This window comes from Lathamus discolor, chromosome 3 (assembly GCF_037157495.1).
Source record: "Lathamus discolor isolate bLatDis1 chromosome 3, bLatDis1.hap1, whole genome shotgun sequence".
In the NCBI taxonomy this organism is placed as follows: domain Eukaryota; kingdom Metazoa; phylum Chordata; class Aves; order Psittaciformes; family Psittacidae; genus Lathamus; species Lathamus discolor.
In genome coordinates, this window is record NC_088886.1 from 10,641,174 (window position 1) to 10,667,365 (window position 26,192).

The 26,192-nt window shown below is 48.1% G+C and overlaps 1 protein-coding gene across 4 annotated transcripts; it reads left to right on the top strand.

The window, feature by feature from the left end:
• On the top strand, positions 1–24,976 carry TMEM275 (transmembrane protein 275). 4 transcript variants are annotated; one of them, XM_065672559.1, is made up of 4 exons: positions 17,345–17,663; positions 18,704–18,839; positions 19,649–19,747; positions 21,665–24,976. In XM_065672559.1, the coding sequence occupies exon 4, from the start codon at positions 21,743–21,745 to the stop codon at positions 22,301–22,303; it is 561 nt and encodes a 186-aa protein (XP_065528631.1). In that variant the 5' UTR covers positions 17,345–17,663; positions 18,704–18,839; positions 19,649–19,747; positions 21,665–21,742; the 3' UTR covers positions 22,304–24,976. The 4 variants fall into 4 exon arrangements, with proteins under 4 accessions (XP_065528633.1, XP_065528631.1, XP_065528630.1 ...); XM_065672558.1 differs by having other exon boundaries at positions 19,649–19,740; XM_065672561.1 differs by lacking the exons at positions 17,345–17,663; positions 18,704–18,839; positions 19,649–19,747 and adding an exon at positions 1–97.
• Positions 24,977–26,192: the final 1,216 nt, after the last annotated feature.

Genomic DNA, 26,192 nt, shown 5'->3' on the forward strand with positions numbered 1-26,192 from the left:
TGTCCAGCTGCATCCCGGCTTGTGCCTTAAAGAAGAGTGGCAGTCATAGAGTTTGGGACTGGAGAAGGCTTTGAGAAGACTTTCCTGCTGCCCCAAGGTGAGTTTGGTGTGTTAATAGGATCCGTATGTGTATTTTTATGCATTATAGATGCAATAACTGTTAATGTGTCTTTACCAGCTGCAGATTCAGATAGAGCAAAGATCAGTTGGTATATGGTTTACTACAGAGAGAGAAAATGAGGACAGAGACTTTATGAGCATGATATAGGTGAGGGAGAATGGCTGGAAAAGAGCAGTTTTAGTCCTCAGCCCTGCTAAAGCCTTCTGGTGTGATCCAGTCCAAGCCACTTCATCTTAACATGTAAAAAGGCCAGAAGGATTTCCCTTGTGGCTCATCTGTGTTACCTGTCAGTGTCTTTTGTGCAGGCTCAGTCCTGTCCCAGAGAGCAGATGCAATTGCAGATGCAGTGGTCATGCTTGTCCCATTGGGCTTGCAAGACCTGAATGCAGGATGCAGATGCTGGCCTTGCTCATCAGAAGAACTGTGAGGGTGGTGAAACACTGGCACAGGGTGCCCAGAGGAGCTGTGGCTGCCCCATCCCTGGCAGTGCTCAAGGCCAGGTTGGATGGGGCTTGGAGCAACCTGTTCTAGTGGGAGGTGTCCCTGCTCATGGCAGGGGTTGGAGCTGGATGAGCTTTGAGGTCCCTTCCAACTTGAACCATTCTATGATTCTGTAAGACATTTTTGTTACCCTTCTTGTTACCCTTCACTGCTGCAGCCCTTTGCTTTCCCACCTGCAGCAGCACTGTTTTAGCAGTGTCTAAAAGGCTATGTTAGTGCAGCCACACTCTCTGTTTAATCTTCCCTGTTTCGAGTGACCTTCAGCTTTCTTTGTTTTGCTGCTGTTCAGTGGCCCAAAGATTTGAGTCTTTCCATCTTTCAGCCTGACACTTTTCCGAGCAAATGTAATCTAATGCTTACAGCGGGCTTTCCCAGGCACAATGTGTTGTGGTTCCCAGTACAAGCTGTCTCTGTTGGCTCTAAACAGCAATAACAACCATCTTTAATCATCTTTCTTGTTCAGCTTGTAATAGGCAGCTTAACCACAGAAGATGAACTTGAGAATTTTCCTAGCCCATGTCTGCTATGATCCCAGGCTGGTTTCTATTTCCTGTCTTCCCTTTGCAATAATTAGTTGGGTGAAACCTGAGTGGAAATTGCCTGGCATCAGAGAGCTGATGTTTGCTTCCTCTGATGGATGAAAACAAGAGGAGAGGGGGTGAAAAACACTGGGTCACACTGCTCTCACAAGACTTACAGAGAGAAACAACAGCTCGTTTTCATCCTGAATTAATTGCTTGCAAAGTCAGAGTCTTTCCAGGTGGGAAGTGTCAGCTGGACTCTTGGGAAGATCCCCTGCCTGCTGAACCAGTCACCAAACAGTGCAGCACAGCAGGTGATGGATATCCATTTCCAACTTCTTCGGCTTTTAGTGTCAGATCTTCCCCGAAACCTATCATAGAATCATAGAATAGTCAGGGTTGGAAAAGACCTGAAGATCATCCAGTTCCAACCCCCCTGCCGTGGGCAGGGACACCTCACACTAAACCATGGCACCCAAGGCTCTGTCCAACCTGGCCTGAAGAGTTCTTCACCCTAATGGCACATTTACCCAGGGAGCCTTGCTCTGCTCTTGCAGCCCCAGAGGACCAGGATCGTAGTGACTATATGTGAAGCAGGAGACCTGTTAAAGGAGGTTGTAGGTGGGGAAGAAAGGAGGAAATCATGCTAGGAGAAAAGGGTGATGAGCCTTTGAGAGAGCCCGGGACCGGCAGAATGTGGGGGGATGCTGTTCTAGCTGGATGATCTTGTTTAATGCCAGAACTGTTTTCCCATATCCCTGCACCTACCACCAAAGGGGTTGCTTTGGCTGGAGCTGTTAGAAACTGCTGGCCACAGAATTGTCTTGTGTTGTTGAAAACCAGGGAGCAGGTGCAGACAAACAGCATTTCTCACATAGGGTGCCAGGCTCTAGGGAATTGCATGTGGCAGCATCCGGAATAAGGGAACATCACAAAGACCTGGTTTGGGTAAAGGGCTTGCAGGCAGACCAGGAGTAAAGGCAACAGTAAATGTTGCCTTTACTCCCTTGTTTTCTGTGAGCTCAGCTGTGGCTCAGCTGAACAATGTGTTGCTTGACACAAATTGCTTCTGACTTACTGGAATCAGTATCCTGGACCTAAAAGACCTGTGTGAGTGCCTTATGCGGTGGGACAGGGCGTATTAACCCAGTGGGAGGTAGGAGCCTGCAGTGCTGAGCTGCGGGGCTCTGCTGCAGAAAGCATCAAAAATAGCCAGAAGGCGTGTTTTGAGAAGAGTCTAAAGTACAGCTGGTCTGGCGGAGGTGCTGCCTTCCCAAGGGAGCTTTGTGGAAAGCAAAAGATGGGAAAGTGGAAGCTTGGGGTAATTTTGCAAACTGGCCTGAAGTCAACCTGTATCCTTCACACACAAGTGAATTGCCCTCAGGCACTGGGTGTCTAACCTGTGATGTTTGCTGGGTGTCCACAGGTGCTTGGCAGAGCCCATAAGGCTTTAGCAGGTATCAGAAGCCGATGCCTTATTGTGGATTCCTTTCCTAAATGGACTGAAGGTTGTTCTGGTCTCAGTCGTGCCACTTTCCTCCCATTACAAAACACCGAGGCTGGCAAATAGCTTCTGTTATATTTATGTTTGGGGATTGTAGCTGTCCTCCGGTGTCTAAGGCAAGCTTAAAAGCCCGATTTTTCTGCGAGGTAGAAGACTTCAGAGTAAGGTTTCTGTGAGAGCTAGGTACTCTCAGGCATGGTAATTGCTTGGGGACCTCAATGGGTTTTGCACTGACTCTGGTTTCCTTTAGTAGCTGCAGGAGGTTTTGGGGACCAGGAGCTCTGACCCAGCACACTGCTGTGGACCCCAGGCTCTGTAGGATCTCTGTAGACATCTCAAAGCCCCAGGATCTTTGCTGAAAAGCTGAGAGCTCAGCCCTGCTTAATCCAGATGTCAAGATGCTGTGGGACCTGGCACTAGCCCTTGGTCAGTCTAGGAGGAAAGTAGGCATCCAATCTTATCAGGAAAATCAGCTTAGATTCATGAAACCTGAGATGTTTCAGGTGAAACCTTGTATGGTTTTCTTGGTGAAACAAGGGTTTGAAAGGCTTCTGATCAGCTCTGCGTAGTTCTGCTACTCACATCTCCACTCGAGGAACTGTGCTATCTGGTGCTGCACTACAAATACAAAGCAGAGAGACAGTTTCCTGCCTAGAAAAACTGGGACTCTGGTATGAGTTGGTCCTTCTGGGCCTTCTGGGTTGCTAAGGGGGTCCCATCGTGTGATCTGTGTCCCTGCATCGTTCCTGTGGTGTTTCATCTTTGGTCTGTGTAATGTCCTGACTGCACTGTGATTTCTAGTGCTGCTGTTGCAAGGAGCAAAAAGTGTTTCAGGATGGAAGCAGGACACAATTTATGCTTGGTATTTTCCCAGGGAAAGCAGCAGCTTTCCTGGCTGTACCCCAGTCTGGATGTTGATATGTTTCTCTACTGCAAGCTAAAAGGAGAACCTGCATAATAGCTCTGAGATGATACCTACTGGGCAGCCTGTTTAACAAATTATAGGTTGAGCAAATTAAAAGCAAACAAAAAGGAGTGATAATAAGTAGAAGAGGTTTGTCGCTGGCTCATTCTGTGGGAGATCAGGGTATTTCATTCTTGGCTGACTCTATAAGAGGCTGCTGTTTTGCTCCATCCTTTCCACTGACTCCTTCCCTTCCCTGCACCCTGCTGCAGAGCCAACTCAGCTGGATGCCGCATGGGGCTGGATGCAGCCACAGCACGGGTGGGCACCAGCATGAGCACTGCTCACTGCACAGTGAGGGGGAGGCTTGGAGCATCTCCTCTCCCATGTCCCATCCCCAGCACAGTACATCTGGCCCTGGCTGTTCATTGCCGCAGACACGGAGCTGCGGTGCTGCAGAAGCAGAGCTCTGAAATGCCTGGGCAGATGCACATGCCTGCTGATGGGTATAACGGGGTAGGATCTGTATAGCTCTTTACTATTCTTTGGCCAGGTTTCCTTCAGAAGTGAGGCTTATGTGGTGCTGACCATGTGTGTGTGTCTTTGTGTGTCTCCCTGCTTTGCTCTTGTTTCTCTACCCATTCATCTCCACTCTATGCTGTCCCCTGCTCTTGCCCTTCCCCTGTCCCACCTCCTGCTCTCTCAAAGACTGGGGTACAGCTGGGAGGGCTAAAATCAAATGTCCATGTGGCTTCTGCTCTGGCAAATTAAAAGGCCAGGTCAAAACCTGAATCAATGACCATGGAGTCTCTGCAGCAATGTGTGGGGAAACTCCTGCCTTGGAGGCACCAGCAGCCCATTTGGATGCTCTGGTACCCTACTGGCATAGTCGTAAGTAAGTCCCACAGAGGGGGACACACATTTAGGTGCTACCCCTAAGATGCTTCTCTTCCCCCCTTAGTTTTCTCCTCCTGCCTGTTTTGGAGAACAGTGATAGCTTGCAGCCCACCCCAGAGTCTGTCTTCTGGAACTAAGCCTCAGTTCTGAAAGCGTAAAACTTTGTAGCAAACCCATAAATTCCTGTGTAATGTTTCCTATGAATCCTTTGGGATTATACTGCAGGTTTTATGAGTGCTTTCTAACAAACATGCCACTTGTGATATAACTGGCCAGTCAAGTGTTACCTGGGGAAGTTTTATTGCGTTCATTTTTTCTGTTTTTCCTGCAGTCAAGTCTTCTGCTGCTCCATCCCCACACAGACACTTGTGCCACTCAGGAGTATTAGAGCCAGCTTTATGTTGTCTATAAAACTGGGTCATGGTCAGCTCAGTCCCTCTGCTGCTATTTCTATTTCTCTGGTCATTCACAGGGCTGAAGACTCGGAGCAAGGCGCAGAGCAGGGGAGTTTATGGCAGGACAGATGAACCAGGGATAATGAGGTGCTGAGAGTGTAATTGGGCATGTTTTGCAGAAGGGGTGAGCAAGGTGCAGAGAGGCTGTGTCATACTGAAGGTGCCACATGGGATCTGGGGCAGAGGCAGGGAGAAAAGGGCACATCTCTTCATTGCCTAAGTCACAGCCTTTCCTCAGTGTCTGTGTGGTGCTGCAACCCCTGTGCTGTGCGTGCGTAGTGCGGAAACCACCAGGAGCTGAGCAAAACCTCCTGGTCAGGATTAAACAACCAAACCCCTGCTGCGTGATAAACAGAGGGAGGATTTGGGTTTGCAAACTGCTTTTTGTCTTCTGGGCTGCTTCAGGAGCCTCTCTTTTTGTCTGTGGGATGGTGTGGATCTTGGGAGCACTGGTCCTTGGCTCCCTGTTGAGAGTGGGCTAAGGCTGTTGTACACAAGGAGCTATGGAGGAGCCACAGGGGTGTGTTAGGTGGGAAAAGCATCTGTATGCTGCACTTGTGCATTCCCAGGCCTGCTGCATGATCCATGGAGGGACCAAATGAGTAAACTGGACCCAAAATGACAGAAAACAGCACTCTGGCTGAGCCAAGGGGTGAACTGTTTCCTTAGTGGTGAGGATGTCGCTGTGCTATGGGTCGTAGTTACACCTGAAATAATACTCATAGGTTTCCAGGCACTGATCCATTTCAGGTCTCAGGCCTGGGAAATATGCTTGAATGGCTGAAAGTTGTAAAATTACTTTGAATTAATCTTTGGTTTAATCCATCTCTCCAGAAGCTGGGATCCCCATACTATTGAATGAGGAATAAGCTGCAGTTACTCAGTGATTTCAGCTTCTTGCTCTTTCTGTGAGGCACATACCATTTCCCACTGAGATGAGTGGGTGTTGTACAGCCCCAGCAGCAAGCAGAAAATCTCACAGGGAAGCACAAGTGCACTTTCAATCCACCCAGCATCAAATCACACCCATTCAGACATGCGGAGGAGCCGACACAAGATTTCTCCCAGGTTGTATAGGGATGGGGTTTACCTCCAATTTTATGAAGTGGGGTTAAACATGACCAGATATCCTGTGTGTGAGCTGGTGGTTAAAGCCTGGAGGCAAAGATGTGGTGCCCTTGGTAGGGTGGAGCCTGTAAGGAAGATGGCTGGTCCTGGAGAAGATGCTTCCGTACCAAAGCAGTGCTGGCTTCTCTTGTAGGCAGCCTGACATCAGGGGTAGCAGAGAGGGGAAAGCTGGGGGCACTTACAGCAAGTACTCCCAATAAGTTCCTCAGAGGAGAGATGACTGCAAGGTGATGCTAGAAAACTTGCTAAGGGAGCAGCACAGAGCAAGAAGGACACGTTTAATTACTTAGAGATCGTCAGATACGGCGAATCATTGAGTTACTGCTCTTAATGAGTTGTGAGTGGGCTCCTTCCAGCAGTTGGTGTGAATGCTCCAGGCCCATCTTGAGTGCAAAGGAAAACACATCAGCTGAAAGCTCTCCCCGAGGTACTTAATGAGGTGCTCCTTGTTAGCTGAATCTCTAGAGCTGTCTCTGTGTATGCTCCCAGGCTGCTCTGATCCCGCAGCAAAATGACTGTGTGGTGCTGCTAACACAGTTCAGTTCCTAATTGGAAGGGGAGGGGAGTGTGTGCAGCCAGCAGCCGCAGCGGAGCTGGTGGATGGTGAGAGGTTACGCCATGGGCTCATCACCTTGCGAATGTCTTTCCCCAGTCCTGAGAGGAGCTGAGAAAACCAAATCCACGAGGAATGCAGCGACAGTCATTAAGAAATGGGTTTGTTCAGTGGAGTTAAACTCTGTGCTGGCTGGGCAGGGACTGCATGGCCAAGGAGTGTGATTAGCAGCAGGTCAGGATTGCAAATGGACGCTAAGCAGAAGCTTTGATTCCCATCCCTTTCTCTGAGGCGGTAGGGAAAGTTCAGTCCTCATCTGACCAGGAAGCTGGGAGAATGCCTCCATACCCCCTGCTACATGCCTGTCCTTTTATAGAGAAATTAATGATCAATAAAAGAGCACATGTGAAAGACGAGGGGGAAATTGGTGTTCAGAAAAGACCATTTTACTCCTTAAAACAGTCACAGAAAGGCTCAGCCAAGGTCTTTTCATCTGTTGGGTTTATTTTTCTTTCTCTTCCTTAATCATGTTTGCAGCATCCCAGGCTTTTCAGAAAACAGCTGGTGAATTCATCCTATACCCAACCACAGTGCAGTGTTTTGGGGGCAGTCTCTCACTTGCTGGGCATGAGAAAATGGCTACAAATCAGCCCTGGCTTCATTAGGTCCTGCGCATCTTTCCCCAGCAGTTTGCGTAGCACTAACCACCACCCCCCAGTCAAATCAGCTTCTTCTCCTGGCCTCTGTTTCTTACTCTCAGCCTGAGATGCTGCTTTGCTTATTGCACAGTTTGACCTTCAGGATGCTGGATACACAGACTGTTTTTCCTATTTGCTTTGAATAGTGGCAAATAATTCCAGGCGCTGCTTCTACTGCTTGAGGAAGATGCAAGCAGTGACTCCTCACACAGGGTTAAGTGTCCTTACTCTCCTTTTACTAAGGATTTAATGAGGAAAAAGAGTGAAACCCTGATCTTCTGCAGACCACAGGGAGACTGAGTGCTCAGCTGGCGGCTGCCTGGCCTCTGAGCAGTGGGGTGGGATGTTCACATCATCTTTGCACTTCTGCTGTGTCTCTGGGTGGTGCATACACACTGGAAAGCCTCTCCCCATTGCCTGCTGGACTTGGGGAGGCAGGTCTAGACCATGGTCCTGGGATACACCTCACCTTGACATAGTCTCTGAGCCTCAGTTTCCCACTCTATGCGTATTACTATTCCCTTCTCCTCTTTGAGACAGAAATCCTTTACATACATGCTTTTATGTAGCACCTTTGGTCCCTGATCTCTGTGGAAGGGGTGAAATGGGAGTCTTGCAGAAAAGCATATTAAAAAATGATGAGGGAAGGGGATACCAACTGGACATCTGTAAATCGATGGGTCCGGATGGAATGCACCCACGGGTGCTGAGGGAGCTGGCGGAGGTCATTGCTAGGCCACTTTCCATCATCTTTGGTAAGTCGTGGGAAACGGGCGAGGTGCCTGAGGATTGGCGGATGGCAAAGGTCACACCAATCTATAAGAAGGGCAAGAAGGAGGACCCGGGTAATTATAGACCAGTCAGCCTTACCTCCATCCCTGGAAAGATGATGGAACAACTTATTCTTGACTCCATCACTAGGCATATCAAGGATGAGGGGGTCATTAAGAACAGCCAACATGGTTTTATGAGGGGGAAGTCATGTATGACCAACCTTATAGCCTTCTATGAGGAAGTGACTAGGTGGAGGGATGATGGTAGAGCGGTAGATGTAGTTTTTCTTGATTTCAGTAAGGCATTTGATACTGTCTCCCACAGCATCCTCATAGATAAGCTAAAGAAGTGTGGGCTTGATGATCAAGTAGTGAGGTGGATCGAGAACTGGTTGAAAGGAAGAAGGCAGAGAGTTGTGGTCAATGGCGCAGAATCTAGCTGGAGGTCTGTGACTAGTGGAGTTCCTCAGGGGTCGGTGCTGGGACTGGTGCTGTTTAATATTTTCATCAATGACCTGGATGAGGGAACTGAGTGCACCCTCAGCAAGTTTGCTGATGACACAAAACTGGGAGGAGTGGCTGACACACCAGAGGACTGTGCTGCCATTCAGCGAGACCTGGACAGGCTGGAGAGCTGGGCGGGGAGAAACTTGATGAAATTCAACAAAGGCAAGTGTAGAGTCTTGCATCTGGGGAAGAACAACCCCATGTACCAGTACAGGTTGGGGGTTGACCTGCTGGAAAGTAGTGAAGGGGAAAGGGACCTGGGGGTCCTGGTGGATAGGAGGATGACCATGAGCCAGCAATGTGCTCTTGTGGCCAAGAAGGCAAATGGCATCTTAGGGTGCATTAGAAAGGGAGTGGTTAGTAGGTCAAGAGAGGTTCTCCTCCCCCTCTACTCAGCCTTGGTGAGGCCGCATCTGGAATATTGCGTCCAGTTCTGGGCCCCTCTGTTCAAGAAGGACAGGGAATTGCTTGAAGGAGTCCAGCGCAGAGCCACAAAGATGATTAAGGGAGTGGAACATCTCCCTTATGAGGAGAGGCTGAGGGAGCTGGGTCTCTTTAGCTTGGAGAAGAGGAGACTGAGGGGTGACCTCATCAATGTTTACAAATATGTAAAGGGTAGGTGTCAGGATGATGGAGCTAGGCTTTTTTCAGTGATATCCAGTGATAGGACAAGGGGCAATGGGTGTAAACTGGAACATAGGAAGTTCCACGTTAACATCAGGAAGAACTTCTTTACTGTAAGTGACAGAGCACTGGAACAGGTTGCCCAGGGGGGTTGTGGAGTCTCCTACACTGGAGATATTCAAGGCCCGCCTGGACAAGTTCCTGTGTGATGTACTGTAGGTTACCCTGCTCTTGCAGGGGGGTTGGACTAGATGATCTTTTTAGGTCCCTTCCAACCCTTGGGATTCTGTGATTCTGTGATACCTAGCTCTGACCACATCTGTGGCACTGGAAAAGTGCTTCTGTAAACCAACATCTGCTTCTAATGACACTTCATGATTTCTCAGCTCTACAAGTCTTGTTAAAGAAGATGTGAGATTTAATCAGAATTTCGCATTATCCTGATAGTGATGATAGCTGAGAGAGAACCTCGTGTTTAATTCTTACCTGGTATCAATCAGGATGAAGGTGTGAGCAGGGTCTCACTGAATGGTTGAGGCAGCTTTCCCCCTTTTCCCTGCACTGTCTGCACGTGGGATTGGAAAAGGGAAATTGTGGAATTTCAGTGACTTCTATAATTAAATAACACTAAAATCTGTTCATAGAAAGGCACCTCTCTGTGTCTCCTGTTCTGCCCTATCACTGTCCACTCAGCTACAGCAGGTGAGTAATGCCTTCTCATATCTGCCAGCAGAGTTACAGGCTGGTGGTGCTCATCTAGATCCTACTGCTCTGAACACACCTACACCAGCACCTGCTGCCATGTCTCTGAAATGTGTGTGCTGCAGAAGAGAGCTGTTTCTAATGTACTGATGGATCCCATCACCCTGTGACGAAAGAGGCTCTGCTCTGTGCCTGTTGCTTGAAAGAAAAGACTCTGTTGTCCTGAGGGCAGTGGTGACTGCTCTTTGCAGGAGACAAGACTTGTGTGATTTGGAGTTCTTCGCCTCTTTTGTCAAGGGTTATATGATCACACTACCACTTTCTGCTGAGGATCCTACTCCAAAGACTGATGAATTAATCATGTATGAGCTGACGTAGTTTTCACGGCACATAGTTATCATGGGATAGCTTTTCCCCACTCTGGATCCTGCTCTTGAAGGCAAAAACATGTCCACACATGCAGCTAATCTCAAACCTGTGAGAAGCAGTTGCTCCCTACAGACCAGTGGGTAGTTATGGGGTCTGGTGTGGTGTGTGTGCATGTCTGTCTCTGCTATAGGCAAGTACAGCTCTGCTTGTCTAGTGTTTGAGAGCTAAATTCATCCTGACAGCAGGTACTTTGAGGTAGAAGGGAACCTGTTCACTGTGGTTGGTGATGAGGCTGGGAGGGTGGTGCAGGAACTGAGAAGCAGATTAAGTGTATTAGGAGAGAGGCTTTGCAGCTGAACTAATGAGCTGGAGTCAAGTGTTTTAAACAGATGCTTCCCAAGGCTGTGTGTAAAATAAAACTCGTGCAGGCACAATGATGCTAGGCAGTGTTTGACGTGATGACCTTATAATCACTTCATTTAAGAGTGTTATTAATGGTCTGTTCTTTGCCATGTTAGAATTTGATATCCCATATGGAGGCCACAGACATCTGCTCTCTCCCAGAGGGTAAATATTCACAGGGCAGCATCCTACAGGCCTTGTTCACAGCTCACTGAAGTCGCTGCAACAACTTCCATGAAGTTATGTGGGGTCTGGCTAAACCACAGGAGGATCCAGTCTGGGGCTTTTGTGCACCCTGAAGCTGAGTAGATAGGGTACGCATGGAAAAAGTTCCCAGACTTTCACATAAGGGCAAATAAGGACTGCCAATCCTGATATTTAATTTTCACTTCATTCTTGCTTATTTTGCTGCTCTGAAGAGTTAAGGAGTCTCCTTGTGGAGTGTTTTAGTGATGCAGTGCAGGTTGAGCTGTGAGGGGCCCAAGTTTTTGCAAGCCACGAGAACTTCCGAGAGATCACAACTGCGTCCAAAGTGCTATGTATCTTGAAGGGATATGAAATATACTCTGTATGTGCATCATGCCGACACCGCTTTTCACAGTGTCTGTATTTCCAGGTATTAACCGTGCTTGTAGACTGTGTGTTGCTATGTAAAGTATCAGCCCTTGGGTGAAGACTGATGGGTAAGAAATGAGCATCAGCGCTCTAAGCAGTGATGGACTGATCAAGGATGTGTCTCGTCTGGATTCAGACAGAAACACCAGCTGCTGATAATGTTGGGTCTGACAACCCTCAAAGCTAGGTTTTCCCGGAACTCAAAATGGCTAGTGTAAGGTGATTTATGCTGGTGGTAATAAGTATCTCTTGTGGTCTGGCTTGCTACAAGTAGATGATCAGGTGGATGTAACAGGCGCAAATTATGTCTCTTCTCGCTGGTTCACAAAGCAACATCAAATCTGTTCCAAAGGGACAGGTTGAATGGGGACACCATTGAAAGCAGTGAAATTATCAAGATGTGGAAAGCTATAATCCATGATTTTACTCATAGTAACTACCTTAGTCTGCTTCCACTATGAAATAGATTTTGATGGTCTAAATCACCATGTGGGTGCTTTTCCTCATGCGGATGAATGAAATGAACATAGTTGCACCTGAAGCACCTAAGACCATGCTTGCAGCCAGCCCCTGATGTTGCCCATGGCTCAGCTGGGAAGCACTATCTTGCTCAAGGGGACACCTGAGTGGCTGGATGGACAAGAAGATACTGTGGGCAGGCAATAGACCACTCTGTGGGTTTGGTTGCCAAGGCTGTACTGACGTAGGTTACCTGGTGTCAGAAGGTGGTGCAGATGGATATCCTCTTTCATCTTCCTTGTGCTTTGGTCTCAGCCACCAGAGTAGGGTTCAGAGAGAACATGACATTTGTCTATTGTTTCCTTTCAGATTCCTTAATATCTGTGTTTGCTCATGATCAAAAGCCAAGTTCACCACTGCTCGTTTGTGACACCCCTAAATCCCATCCTCAGAGATGTCCTTAAATTAACGTAAGACATACACCCAAAAGAAGAGCATAAATGCTCTTGGAAGAAAAGCTCCTTGTTCATGTGATGTTTCATGCATGTGGCCTGACTCTGTTTCTATGCATATCATTGGTTCTTGTGATGTTACCTCTGCTTTGTCTGGGGAATGTACTGAGCATAGAAACTACATACTTACCTTAAGGATTGTGAATAGCTCCACTGAAGTTAATAGGCCAAAACCCAGAAAAAACACGATTTAAGTGTTCTACTGGATCAGGACCTCAGTATCATGACTACTACCCCATCAAGGCTGCTACGTTCCTTGCCAGCTTAAATGCAGATCAGATGTATTTGTATATTCTTCCTAATGAAGAAGGGGAAAATAGGATAAATATTATGATATGTAATATGTAGCATAGAGTGTATAAAGTATAACATACAATGCACACAGATTTCAGTTTATGTCAACAGCCCTTTAACTAAAATCTCCACCAGCGCTTACAGAAGAAGATGTAACACTGCGGTCTCTGATGAACCGCGTTTGAAATCATGAGGTAGAGTTACCAATGGGCACGCTGTGTGGTTTTGTCTCTTCCAAATCAACTGTCCTTTGCTCTGATCTGGCTAGCAGAGAGGACCACAATGTGGCAGAGGAGAATGAGCTGGGTGTTTGCCTCCTGGGTGAATAAAGCTGCCTGACTTCAGGCCTGCTCTTCAGTGAAGCTGCTTGCTAATTAGTTTGACAGTGGGAACCTTTGAGAATTAAACACAGGAGACATAATCCTCCCTGCAAGGTAATTAAAAACGTTTGCCCCTTGCTGATAAGTGACCTGCTGATTTTCTCCTGCTTCAGAAAGCTTCATCAGAAATTACTGGACAGTTTGTGAAGCAGGACAGCCGCTGGCACAGTTGTTTCTGCTAACTTGCTTCAGCTCAGTATTTTCAGAGGGTGCCATAGGAAGAGGGAACTTGTTTGAACATCTGGAAGCCTTTTTTTGTCTTTGTGTGAAGGGGAAAAATGATTTCTAGATTCTTTACACCAAGCAAACAAATAAAACCCCAAAGAACCCCGCAGAAGCACAAAGGTGCTATGGAAGTAGATCGCCTCATCTAAAGGGTAAAGACAAAGTTTTAATGATGCTGGAAGATCCCCATTCTGCTGAGATCCTGCTGAGGTCCCCATTCTGTCCAGGGCCCAAATCCCAAGCAGTGTGGTATGAAGACAACTTTTGTACCTTTCTCAGTCTATCTCCCAGTAGTGTCCTGTTCTGATTTAAGCTTCCTCAAGGCTGTGTGTGGGGTCTTGGCATGAGTGGATCATTCAGGAGAGGTTGGACCCATGTCAGGTCACACTATGAAGGGGTTCACTGGGTTCAGCTGGGCTGAATGCTCAATAAGCACTTGATGGGAAGCTGCCAGCACCCTGAGGAGGTGCAACCTGATGAGGAAGTACAGGTATTCTGCCTACAGTCTTCAGCTAAAATGGTTAACTGGAAGTGAATTGACCGCTGTTCTGAAGGGGTTTAGTGTATGGGCATAAGCAGGTACGGGGATGGGGACATCTGCTAACAAAACAGCTGGCCAAGATGCTTTAGGTCATGAAGATAGTGCTATGCATGATGAGAATGCTCCCAGGAAGAGCAAAGTATCCCTGCTGAAACGTGGTGAGTATGTTGGGGATTGCTGTTGTCCTGAGGGAGACTAGGCATGAAGTGTGGCTGCCCAGTCTCTCTGATCAGAAAAGCAAGCTTTGGTCTACATTCAGAAACAATAAAGGCTTCATCCTTGACACGAGAACAGTCATATGAGATCAGGTAAAAATATCTATCTTGCCTATTATTCTGCCTCAATATAGTTGTCAATAGTAGAGGCTTGGGTTATACGGGCCATGGCAAACCTGGAGGAACCTTTCCTCCTCAGGTTGTTCCCAGCGATCAGAAACATAGGGACACCATGAAGCTGCAGCTGGTCGGTTGTGCTTGACAGGTCCAGTCCCACCTGTGTCCTGGGTCTGAGCACATGAATACTGTTGCTGTCCACAGTGAAGTCCTGTGATTTTAATTATACACTGTACAAGGAGAAGTCTCCTTCACGGGTTTAAATCTCCTGCGCAGTAATTTCACAGCTGCCTCTAGGAATGCCAGATACATTTTTACCTCCTTCTTTCTGTACCTGATGTTACAGACAGGTAAGAACTGCTGAAGAAACTGGCCTTGCCCTCTTTGAATTGCCACAGAGGGCACAGAGCCATGAGAGAGCAGACCCTGAAAATGCAAACTTTCAGGCATTCATGGTGGCATTTAGAGCTGGTTTAGAGCAACAGCAGATTCAGTCTGGTGTTTCCTTCCCTTAAGAGGCAATTAAAATGTACGTGCAGAGAGAGATGCCAGTTCTGGAGACCTCGTGGAAATCTGCAGGGGGACGTTTCGGCAGTGACCTTTGTCTAATGATCTTATTGGACCATAAACTTCCAGGCATTCTCCGTCTCCCACACGCTCCTTGTGTGATGGGTATGGCTCAGCAGGCAGCACCACGGGCTGCTGCTTTTTGGTCCTGTTGTGCTGAGGAACTGGGCTGTTGGCATGCTGCAGCTCTCGTAGGCACGGATGCTGCTCACACATATTCACCCCAGTGTTAGTCCCAACCAAAAAGTCTTTGAAAGCATGGATCATTCTTATCCATCCCACCTGTTTTCAGTTATTCTGGTAGAGAGAAACCCCAGAAAGCCAGCATGATATCTAAGGGCTTCATATGTGGTAGTCACCACCCTGACCTGCTTCGGACCAGGAGGTGGTGACACTGAACTGAAGCCCAGCCTTTGTGGGTGCAAGGCTGCCTGAGTTAGGTTTCTTAGTAATGTAAACCAGAGCCAGTAACTAACAATGGGAAAAGGCAATTTTGCCTCTCATTCATAAATTTCTGACTTAAGCTGATTTCTGAATTCAGCAGGAGCTGGGAACAAACGGCTTCTCCCAGAGGAATATGATTTCTAGTCATCTGAGGATTGGGATCCTGCTTCTAAAGAAGGCAAGGCTTCCCAGTTCCTGGCAAGTTTGAAATTAGGAGCCATCAGTCTGGCAAAACCCCCTTGCTAAATCATGAATGCTCATGAGCTATCAAAGCTCTGCAATGCAATGATTCTGCTTTGATTTATACCAGTGGGAAATCTAGCCTTTAATTTTAGTTCTTGAATTAGCAGTTGTTTTAATCACATGAAGGCAGTCTGCCAGGTTGTCAGGGCCACATATGCAAAACACAGAATGATTGCTTCAGTGGAGCCCGAAATATCTAATGTTTTACTAAGGCCTTTTTATTGGGTTTATGGACCATTAAGCAGAAAGTGTGATGGCGTGTCATGCAAGAGCCAACCTGAAGCGGGTGCAGCCTTCTACATCGCTTCCTCATGCGATTAGGGAACAGCTCACAGGTCATTCAGTATTAATTGGCTCCCTTTGGAGCCTGAGTGCTTTATGAATGCTATTATATAAACTGATAGCAGGGGACTCGAATCAATGACCCTGGAGGTCTCTTTCCCTATTACAGCCACTGTTCCTAAATAACATGGCTTATAGGGCTGTTTCTGCTGAGCTCTATGGAGCCACGTCAAGAATAAGTTCAGCCACTCTGATTTCTACCCAGCAACAGTCAGCAAACACTGAACACCAGCTCTACCACACGTGGAACTGTCTCTTCCAGATGTGTCATGTGGAGATTTTCTCCACAAAATGCTCCATTGTGTGCTCTCTCTCACTTCTCTGCTAGGGATGAGTGCACTGAGACAATGTGAACCTCATGTTATGGGGCCAGGGAATCCCTAGACGAGATGCTGCACCTCTGGAAAGGCCTGAAATGAGATTTCCTAGTTATTTCTTTCTAGAAGCCCAGGCAGTCAATTTATCTGACCAGCAGTGCTTTTCTGATCCTCCCGCCCTAGTCATGCAATGTGCTGCTAGCATTACCCAAGCTAAGGAGAAAACAGAGTTGTGTTCCTCAGCAGTGGCCGAACCCCTTTCTGCAAAGCTTGTTTTTGCCTGAATTTCTAGGATGGCCTGTAAGTAGAAATGCAATGTGATGCAGTAGAGAATGCGGCTGTAATAAGAATACTTAGGATGAAGTAGTGCCTGGAGAATAGAGAGAAATAAGTGTTCATTCCTCTTCAGCGATTTCTCTCTCTGACCTTTGTTTTTCACTGTCTCTGTGTTACTTTTCTCCTTCTCTCTCTCTCGAGATCCTGAAAGCAGTAATTTAAAAAAGAGGGGAGCATGATTCATGTTCAATCAGCTTCAGCCTGGTTTGTACAGGATTCTTCTGCAATAAGCTGGAGAAGAGCCTCTGTTTGGTTGTCACCGGCAGCATCTGGGCTGGTTACAGCAGTGTGGGCACGGAGAGCAGATGAGGGCATGTGAATCTCAGCACCGCTTAAGCTACAGAAGGATTGATTACCTGCACTCCATCCAGTGTATAACTTGCAGTTTGCCTTGTTTCCTGTGGTCCCCAACTCTGCAAACAGACAGCGATTGTCTTGTTGGGTGCTGAGATCTTGGCTATGCTTGCAACAGGGTCTAGCATCAGGCATGTTTTACGTTTAAGCGAACGTGAGATCTGTTTGCCTCTTTAAAACAGTACTTTTGCATATGAAGACCTGTTTTGTTTGGATTTGTGAGCTCCCACACCCTGAACATTTGCATGTCTGGGAGGTCCTGTCTCAGCATCCTCACTGCCGACCAGGAGTCACTCCTGCATCCCTCCAGCATCCAAAGGCACCAGGACACTAGTTGTAATTTGATTTTTATTGCACAAAATGTGCTTTTCTACCCTCTTGCTTTTACGAGATCCCTTCCTCTACAGCAAGCAGGCAGCCTGCATCTTATTCCTTGTCATTTAGCGGTGTTGTTCGCCTCCTCTCCCCGGGCGGCGACCGGCGCTTTGTTCCCCGGCCGGGGCTGTCCCTCTGCGGAGACCGGCTCCGGGGATTTTCCTCTCCCAGGGGGGAAAAAGGGGCTGTTCTGCTCCGGGCACCTCTGTCAGCTGAAGGGGGCGGGAGCTGCAGCCCTGAACTAGAAAAGGAAGAGGAGAAGAAGGCGCGGGGAGAGGGTGAGAACCTGCCGGCCGGCGGGGCTGAGCGCTGCTGGGGACCGCGGGCGGGAGGAGGAGGAGGTGCGAGAGGATGCAGCGGAGCAGCGATGCTGCGTCTGCCTGAGGAGAAGGACATCATCCTCCGAGGGGAAAGAGGGAAGTGGGGAGAAGGCGGCCAAGGTCTCACAGAGCCCGCTGAGCTCTCCCGGGGCTCGCCTGGTACCCGAGCAAAGTTTGCCGAGCTCGGTGAACAGAGGGGAGGAGGCATGTGAGATCCTTCTCCCGGCGCTTCCAGCCCTGGCTGTGCTGGGACTAGCCATGGCTTTGTCATCCCCGACTAAAGGGTGAAGGAAGACCCGGGGCACCCGCTCTCTCCGTCACCTTCCCCGGCTCCACGCTCCAATCCAGGTAAGTGTCCTCCCCTTCCAGACACTAAGGCTCCGTCTGAGAGTTTCCCAGCACTTTGCCCAGGGAGAAAGTCTTGCTCTTCTCCTGATAGCTAAAGGGTGGGTGGGTGCGTGTTTGTGAATGTGTCTGTGTGCGGGGGGTGGTTATAGCTGTCTGACTGCAATTTCTGTTCGCTGATCACTGTCATTATTTCACTGTGCCATCACACCTCTAGAAAGGAGACTCATCTGGGGTCTGTCAAATATTTTGGCTGTGTTGCTGCTGTGAGACAGTGTGGAAGGATGACAGCTCGATCCCCCTCGCTACAACTGAGAGGAAAGCGTGCCTAGCTGTGCATGCTACTGGTGCTGCTGGTGTGGCATTAAATGATGCTCCTGAAATGCTGGCTGAATATTATCAGTATAACTCTCAAGCTCTAGGAAGACTCATAGCTGTGAACGAAAATCTATCTGTGTTCCCCTGAGAAAACAGGGAGGGATGGATATTCCCCTAGAAGGAGTCACTACAGACTCTGGATTTCCATCACTAGCTTGGATATGCAGTGCTTGTTTTGTGTGTAGTAGTGCTTGGCTGTAATGCATTTCAAGATGCAATGTTTGAGGAAGAAACCTAGACTCTAACTGATAAGAAAAGAACCTGTTTCATGCAGAGAGCCCAAAGAGAACTTTTTTTCACTCCTGAGGTAAAGGAAGTTTGTCATTTTGGGCAGTATAATTTGGCTGGAAAACTGATCAGTTTTGAGCCCATTAACTTGGCTGAAGTAGAAGGTAAAAGCTGCCAGATGTTATCAGGCAGGTTAGGAGTGGGATGGAGAGGGACCCTACTGCCCACACCATCAGCCTGTGCTCTAGGATATGGCAGGAAAACAAAGATGCTTCTGTTGTATATAGCAGTCAGAATAAAGATGGACTTTGGGTTGTTGCAGGGTTTCATTGGGTAGAGGATGGTATAAGGCATTATGTGGCTTTGGTTTGTTTTTTGCTTTATCCTCCACTGCTTTGCTGGTTTTCTCATCCCCATTTCATCTGTTTTTCCAACAGGAATCCCCTGTGTGTAATCCCTGATGTTTTAAATGGAGATCAAGACAAGAGCAAACAATGATCCGCTTTCTAAATGTTCCCAGTCCAAACACGCTGTCTTCTGTGTACTGTTGGTTACTCAATGGTGTTTGTGCAGGTCATGTCCTAGCTCTGTGATGGTGCTGTCTTCCAAGCTCTTCTGTCCCCAGGCTGATAGGAGAGGTCTCCACTTCAGGCAGGGCTCCTTTGGGTTCTCCAGTGACTCCATTGCTTTCTCCTGGGAAAGGTCCATTACCACATGTAGGTGCCCCAGGCAAAGAGGATGGGAAAAGGGTTTTGTCTTGGACATAGCATGGCAAGAGCCCTTATGGTGCATCTGTAGAAAAGGGTGGGAGAAGCCCTGAAACTGCTCACATGATTGAAGTGAGATCTCAACCCTGGCTCTATTTTTGACCACTCCAGCTGGATCTGTCCCATGGTTCATGGTATATCCATATATGTAAATGTATATATCTCTATATGTGCATATATACATGTATCTTTATATATGTATCTATATACATAATGTGAATGAGGCAGATTTAGCTCCCTGTGTTCGTTTTGATGCCATCTCAGCAGGTTTGGTGGCTTGCTCATTCAGTCACCACCAGGTTCTTTTATTCCTCATCTAAGGGTGTGCAACACAAACCTCTGGATTCATTTTGCTATACCTTCACTCTGCAGGCAGTGCAACAAATAACAGTCCTTGTGTTAGATGTGGCCCTTTGAACTGACAAACAAATGTTTTACGGTCATAGATGTATCTAAAGAGTTCCAGGACCCTTTTGTGCAGGCTGATACTAATATGTTCCCAGACACCCGACCCAATGGGCATCCTAGGATGAGGACTCCTGGCAAGCTACTAATCCCTGCTTTAGCCACAGAGGTTTATTTGCAAACTTCCTTTCTTCCCTCCTCACTTTCCAGGAGGCAGGCAGCTGCCATTGCTTGACCAGCCCCTTGGCACAAGCTGGGCCCTCGGGTGGACCAAGGAGCAGCTATTCCATTCAAGCTGCAGGGTGAGAGGTCTCTGTCCTTGCATCCCTATTTCTGTACTATAGATCTGGTTCCCTTTCCTTCTGGGAAGCAGCCATGAACGCCTGGGAAGCTGATGGTGACTGTACCCACCCTGAGCCCAGCTGCATCATTCTCTCAGGTCATTTATCCCTCCAGAGTGGATCTGTGGTTCTCTTTTACCTGCTGGGATAAGCTGTCCTTGGGTGGGCTGCCCTGGTTTATCATTGTCAAGGTGTCTTGTCTCCCTCTTCCTCTGTTACAGTCTGGGGAGGGCCCAGTGAGGATTTTGCCCAAGCTTAACCCATAATGCTCACAGAGCTGTAATGATGAACAAAAGTTGCCAGGCAGAGAAAAAGAGCTACCAGGGACTGTGCTGGGTGATATTGCTGCAGCCTTGAAAGCAGCCAGACACCAGCATAGTCTCTCTGGAGCAAGTACAGATGACTGCTGACAGATGTGATGGGCAACAGGTTGAAGCTCCTCTTGGAAATCTCAGTGGGAGCATGACCTCTGGTCTCTGCCTTGCCTAGGAGCAGAGGCAGCTGGCTTGTTTGTGCATCCCACTAGAGCCCAGAAGCTGTGACAGGAGGGAGAATACTTGCAGGGTAGAAGCAAGTGCGTGCTGAGTAGTCAGGAGGGAGAAACATAGTGAAGCGCTTTTGTTACGTGGTTTAACCATGAGGACCCACACAGTTCCCTGCTGAGCACTTTGCAGTGGGAAAATGTACAGTAAACGGAGGGGAAGAGCCATGCTGGGGTGTTCGCAGCCTGTATCTGCCTAAGATTCAAACTGGCATCCAGAAGAGCTGGGCTGAGAACAGTGTGTGTGTGTATATGTGAGCCTTTAACCAGAAGCTATTTTGCTGCTGCTCCAGGGCTGGTGAGGGAAGCAGAATCAGGGCTCCAGCTCACAGCAGTGTGCCAGGACTCCCAGGCAGAACAAAAAGACACTGCTGGAGCAACATGCATGTGTATTGGCCTGGCTAATACAGAAAATGCCCTTTCTCTGTTGCACACCCTCAGTTCTCCGGAGAAATCTTTGCCTACAGAGAGACTCCTCCCCAGCCAGGCATCCCTCAATAAGGAAGGATTTAATCCTTCCATGTGCCTGTTCCTGTCAGCTCCAGCTGATGTCTCACTGAATATGAACTTCACTGCAAGTTCACTGCTGCACTTCGTTCAGGTCCAAACAAAAGCCCAAGCCATGGAAATGGGATACGACACCAGATAGGAAACATGATGAAAATGCCATTTCTTGCTGGTCCCACTGGCATGTTTTAGGGTGATGGGGGGGTGGGGGTGGGGGGGTGGGTGATTTGGTGGGGTTTTTTTAATGTAGTGGCTGCAGAGTGTTAATAGCACAACGATTCTTGGCTCTTGCAGTGGAAACCTGGGTGGTACCAGTTTTCCCCCAGCAACCCTTTTGAAAGTGATTTAACAGCAGAGGAGGGGAGAAGCTAGGGAGTGAGGCAAGGGGGTAGAAAAGGGCAGACTGCTATTGTTTGCAATCAGGCTGGGAAGAGAAATGCTCTCCTGTCTGTAAAATCAAAGGCATCACCAGCAAACTGCTGGTAATCTGGCTTCCAGCAATTTGGCTTCCCAGCAAAATATAGCGAACACAAAGCCAACTCTTATCACATCCAGTAATCTCATCCATGGAGAACTGCTGTTACCATTCAGGGCTATGTGTTCCTGCTTTGGGTCCTAGGCAAAGATCATTGAGCACACTGGGCTCAGTTCGCCAGCCTGAGGCTGACTGCATATGGCCACCATAGGCAGTGAGAGCCCTTACTTGGGAGCAGGCTTGGATCTCTATTTAGTTGTTGGCAGCAACAAAGAAGATGATGCTGGTCATCATGAACCGCAGTGAAAAGGTGCCTTTGGTTCATTGCTCTAATGGCTGCATGTTTTCTTGTTCCTCTCCAGGGATTTCAAGGGCAGCAGGAGATCAAAACTAACCTTCTCGACACAGTGTGTATCCTGTGAGGACTGAAGCGACCTCTGATGAATCTCAACATGTTCAGCGAAAAGAGCAGTGCCTCTTTGCCCCAGAAACCCATCCAGAAAAAGACACGACCTCAGGGCCTCCCCTCCCCTGCCCTCTGCTGTGCTTGTGGACTTTGCATCATGCTAGCAGGGATCAACATCACCTTAGTGGGAGCATTTGCCTTTGGGACCTTCATCCCCATGAACAACCCTCCCATCATCATCGGACCCATCTTGCTGGTGGTGGCCTTCACGTTCTTTGGTGCCTGCTGCATCTGCAGCCGGAGGCCCCCAGCTCATGGGGCGAGGAAATCCAAACCAGGTTCCAACATTGGGCTCATCAAACCTGGCAACACAGCCTTTGAAATTGAAACTAGCGAGCACACGGTGCAGGATACCACTGCTGTTCAGCTGAGCCCCACAAATTCCCCCATCTCCTCAAAGAAGTCCACTCCGGTTCATGAGAATGCAAAGGCTTGCAAGCTCTTCACCATGGAAGGCAATGGACCGGTGGCCAAGTATACCACAGGAGGCGAGGCGATACAGCTCAACTTGCCCAGGGACCTGGCTGCATCCTAAACCCAGGCAGAGCTTTTGTTAGCAGCCAGCCAGATGCTGCAACGGGTGGGCTGGAGATCCATGATGTGCCATCCGTCAGAGATGTGGGGAAGCTGCCTGTGAAAAGCCAGCACAGACAGGTTTCTCTCTGAATCAATTGAAGGGAGGTGGATGCAATGGCAGGAAAATTCCAATTTTTTGCTGAAACATGCCCATTACATGGCTTTAAAAAGAAAATTGATTATGATGTTGTTGTGAAAGGATGACTCTCAGTTCCTGGGAATACACCGGCTTTTTTTGGGAGTGGATAGGAAGAAGTGAATGAATTAATTTGGCTAGCATAATGTGGAAATGTGATGCCTGGAAGGAGGAGCTACACAGGGCTGACAAATGACAGCTCTTTCTTCTCAGAAGTGAAGCAATTCTTAAACATAAAAGAAGCAGGAATGCAGTAAATTACAGCTTGCTGCCACTCAGTCACAAGAAGATTTCAGCATTTTTAGTGCCAGGCTTTTTGGCAGTAGGGACAAAGCTGTGTGTTCGCTATCGAAAAAGCAATGTGAAACAATCTCCCCTCTGTTGAAAATACTTGTCCTGTGTTACCTTCATTCAGGTGACTTTACCACCCATTCTAGGAGACAACAAATCACAAAGATCACCATTAGCACTGGTATTTTCCTCTTGTTTTAACCAGTTTGAGCTGCAGCTGTGCTGCTCAGTGCAGTACATATCTTGGAAGGTCCATTACACTGAATCCTTGGGGAATCTGGAGTAAGCCGAGATTGGCAGGAAACTGCAAATGAAATCTTTGGGCAATGATTGTGTACTGAGTGCCAGGCAGCTTCCTTCCCATCTTTTTGTGGGAAGCTGGCCTGGGACACACACCAGCTTGGGGCCAATAACTGTATGGGCTTTAGTATAGTTGTGATGGAAGATGGTGACTCTTTCTCCTTCTCTGAAGTGTCTGCAAGATCCATTACACAGAGTGGGCAATCAGCAGTGGATCTCCCTGCTGCAGGAAACTGGCTGTTCAATGTACTCATGAGCTTGCAAAGCAATGGGATGAGTTTGCAGGAGAGAATTTATCGAGAGGTGTTCAGCACAAAGACAACAGCTCTGCCTTGGAGGAGCCCTTATGTGATGGATTATTGCTGCGAAAGCTTCATGTTCTTCCATGGGAAGACAGTGCTGTGCTAACGGGCCTTTGCTCTGACTCCTGTAGTGGCTGTTCACTTGTTTTGGAAGATAAGGGATTGGTGTGGGGAAGGACAGTGGTGATAGGCAAGACCAGTATGTGGGGAGGTAGCAGCGGGAAAGTTGGTTTTGCGTAGGAATGGCTGCATAGATTCTCTGTTAGTGGAAAACCTCCATTTGAAATGGGGCTCTTGGGACTTTGAGTGATTAGAAAGTCATATGCACACAAGAGTGACCATACCAGATCATTCCAAAGGCCCAGCTAGCCCAGCATCCCACTTCTGACAAGGCCAAGAGCAAGGTCTAAAGAGCATGAAGACAGCAAAACCAGGATGTTGCTTGCTCAAAATGCTCTCCCAGCCTCCATGCTCCCAGCTGTTGCTTAGGCGCTTCCTGAGCTGGAAGTGATGGATTGTTTGAAGGCAGACGAGTCTCTATGTTCTGGTCTCTGCACAATCATGTCCTTTAGAGCTCATTTTCATGGGTGAGCTCTGTCTCCAGCACCATTGCCCTTTGGCACACAGAAATTGTTGTACTGAACAAAAGGCTCCCATGATTTTTTCCTGCTGGTGACTGCTGTAGCAATTAAACAGAGTAGCTTGATGATTTAGGTTTGATTCCCAGCTTGCTGTCTCTCCAGCCTTTTGGGATGGCACACAACAGGCTGGAAGTCCTTTAGAGGCTTTGTCCACTTGAATACAGTTACTGCAGCACTTTTCGTTGAGCATCTGGGGCCAAAAACCATTAAAATCAAGCGGTAACCATACAACTCCTTTCTCTGCTTGCTCAAGGCTTGAAAACCAAGTCTGGGGTGTGTATACTGGCATTATTACAGCTGCACCACAAAATACTACCAGTGATGGATAATACAATGGCAGAGCCCATGCAAGTAGAAAGCAAAGGCCCCTTGGGCAGGAATGGGGGCAGAAATGAGACTTTGAAGGCCAGCTACGAGTTTAGTGTGGTTCACGCTTGACTTGCAGCATCACAGCCGGTACCATACAGGGAACACTGACACAGCCCTGGGGCCAGGCACATCCTGTGCTGCATGTGCAGGTCGTCATAAAGCTGGTGTTGCTCTGGGAGCTGATGCCCTTGGGACCAAAGAGATGACAACCAGCAGAGATGGCACCTGGGCAAGCAGAGATGTAGGACCAGCAAGATGCTGATCCCTGCTGTGATGTGTCTGTATGCCAAGCCATGACCCCAGCCTCCTGCCCACACATCAAGGTGGGCATAGGAACATCTGCTGCCTTCTGAAGCATGAATGCCCTGCTTTTGCCTTTTTCTGTCTTTCAGGATTCCCATGTCTGTCTGTTGGTCCGCCTCTGTGATCGGCTGTAATGTTGTAAATCTCGTGCCTCCTTGTGTAGCAGGAGACAGGGAGAGTTTCTTGTTCTCCAAGTCAACGTTTCTGATGTGAGTCTTTTTCTACATGACTATGTGTGTGCAATGTGGAATTTGGAAACGACAGACCCATTAAATAATTGCACTCAGTAAGCTTGCCGGTTCTTTCACTGTACCAACCAGCCTCTCCTTCACCCCAGGACCGTGTGTGCCCCAAGGCTGTCTGTATTCATTTTGCCATGTGCTCCTCAATCTCCTGCTTGATTTTCTAGACAGTGCAAGTAGCTGCAAGGAAAAAGAATCCATAAGAATTCAGGTTGCCCCTTGAGTGACATTGATCCTTGAAGCCCTTGTTGCCTAAACACTGGTCCCATCATGGACTCCCGCTGTCATTGCTTTGGGTAACACAAGAATAGCCCATTTTAGCCTTTTGGTTTTTGCATGTGTGTTTCAGCTTCCATCTGTGTACCTGAACAGACCAGATGTGAACTGTGGGCCTCCAGTGTATTAGGGACACGGGATGAGCAGTTTTGTGGTCCAGGGTGGATGAGGACTGTGAGCTGTTCTGAGCCCAGCCCCTCTGGTGATGGAGGAATGTACTGGATTATTTTAGCTGATCCTCCCCAGTCCTGGGTACAGATGGTGTTTAATTTATGGTGCAGGGAAGGGGTGGAAGCTGTATCTGTTGTGTTTGTGTGTGTCTAGGATTGGTGCCATCACCTTTCCATGCTCCTCCTGGGCTTAGCCCAACATGGTCTCTTGGAGATGAGTCAAAGAGGGATAGCACAGCAAGAATAAAGAGGATTTGAGAGCCTTGCAAATTCTCTTCGTCAAAGGGCTTCTCTCCCATGTGCAGCCAAGTGATTTGGAATGAGAGGAAATCTCTCCGTTCCAGGCAGGCTGGCTGGTTAAAGACCTGGGAAATGAGCTGACTGAGGAGGCTCCATTGACAATGCATGTAAAATGAAAGCCTGCTCCCTTGAGAAAGGATTTTTTTTGGCCAACAGCAAGAACTCCCTGGAAGGGTTTTTCTTTTTAGAGGTGGAACCAGAGAGAAAAGCACAGAGGAGGCTTTGCTGAGCATCCACTGCTGCCCTCCTGCACTCGCAGCTGGTGCTGTTCCTGCCATAGCAGCTGCCCAGCACTAACCTGGACCCTGAGCTGCTTCTCTTTCCATCTGGAAGCATAAAGCAGAAACATCACATGAAATGTAATTAGCTTTTTCTAATTCCCAGCACAAAGTTACCTGTGACTGGTTTATTTCTCTTCACCCTTGTACAAACCATGGTTTTTAACCAAGATACCTTTCGGCCACCTGGAAATTTGTATCCCTGAAACAAGTTCCTAGAGCTTCCCTTCCATTAGGCTG

Coding starts and splice junctions, on each gene's coding strand:
- TMEM275 (XM_065672561.1), top strand. CDS start 21,743: ATGAATCTCAACATGTTCAGCGAAAAGAGCAGTGCCTCTTTGCCCCAG.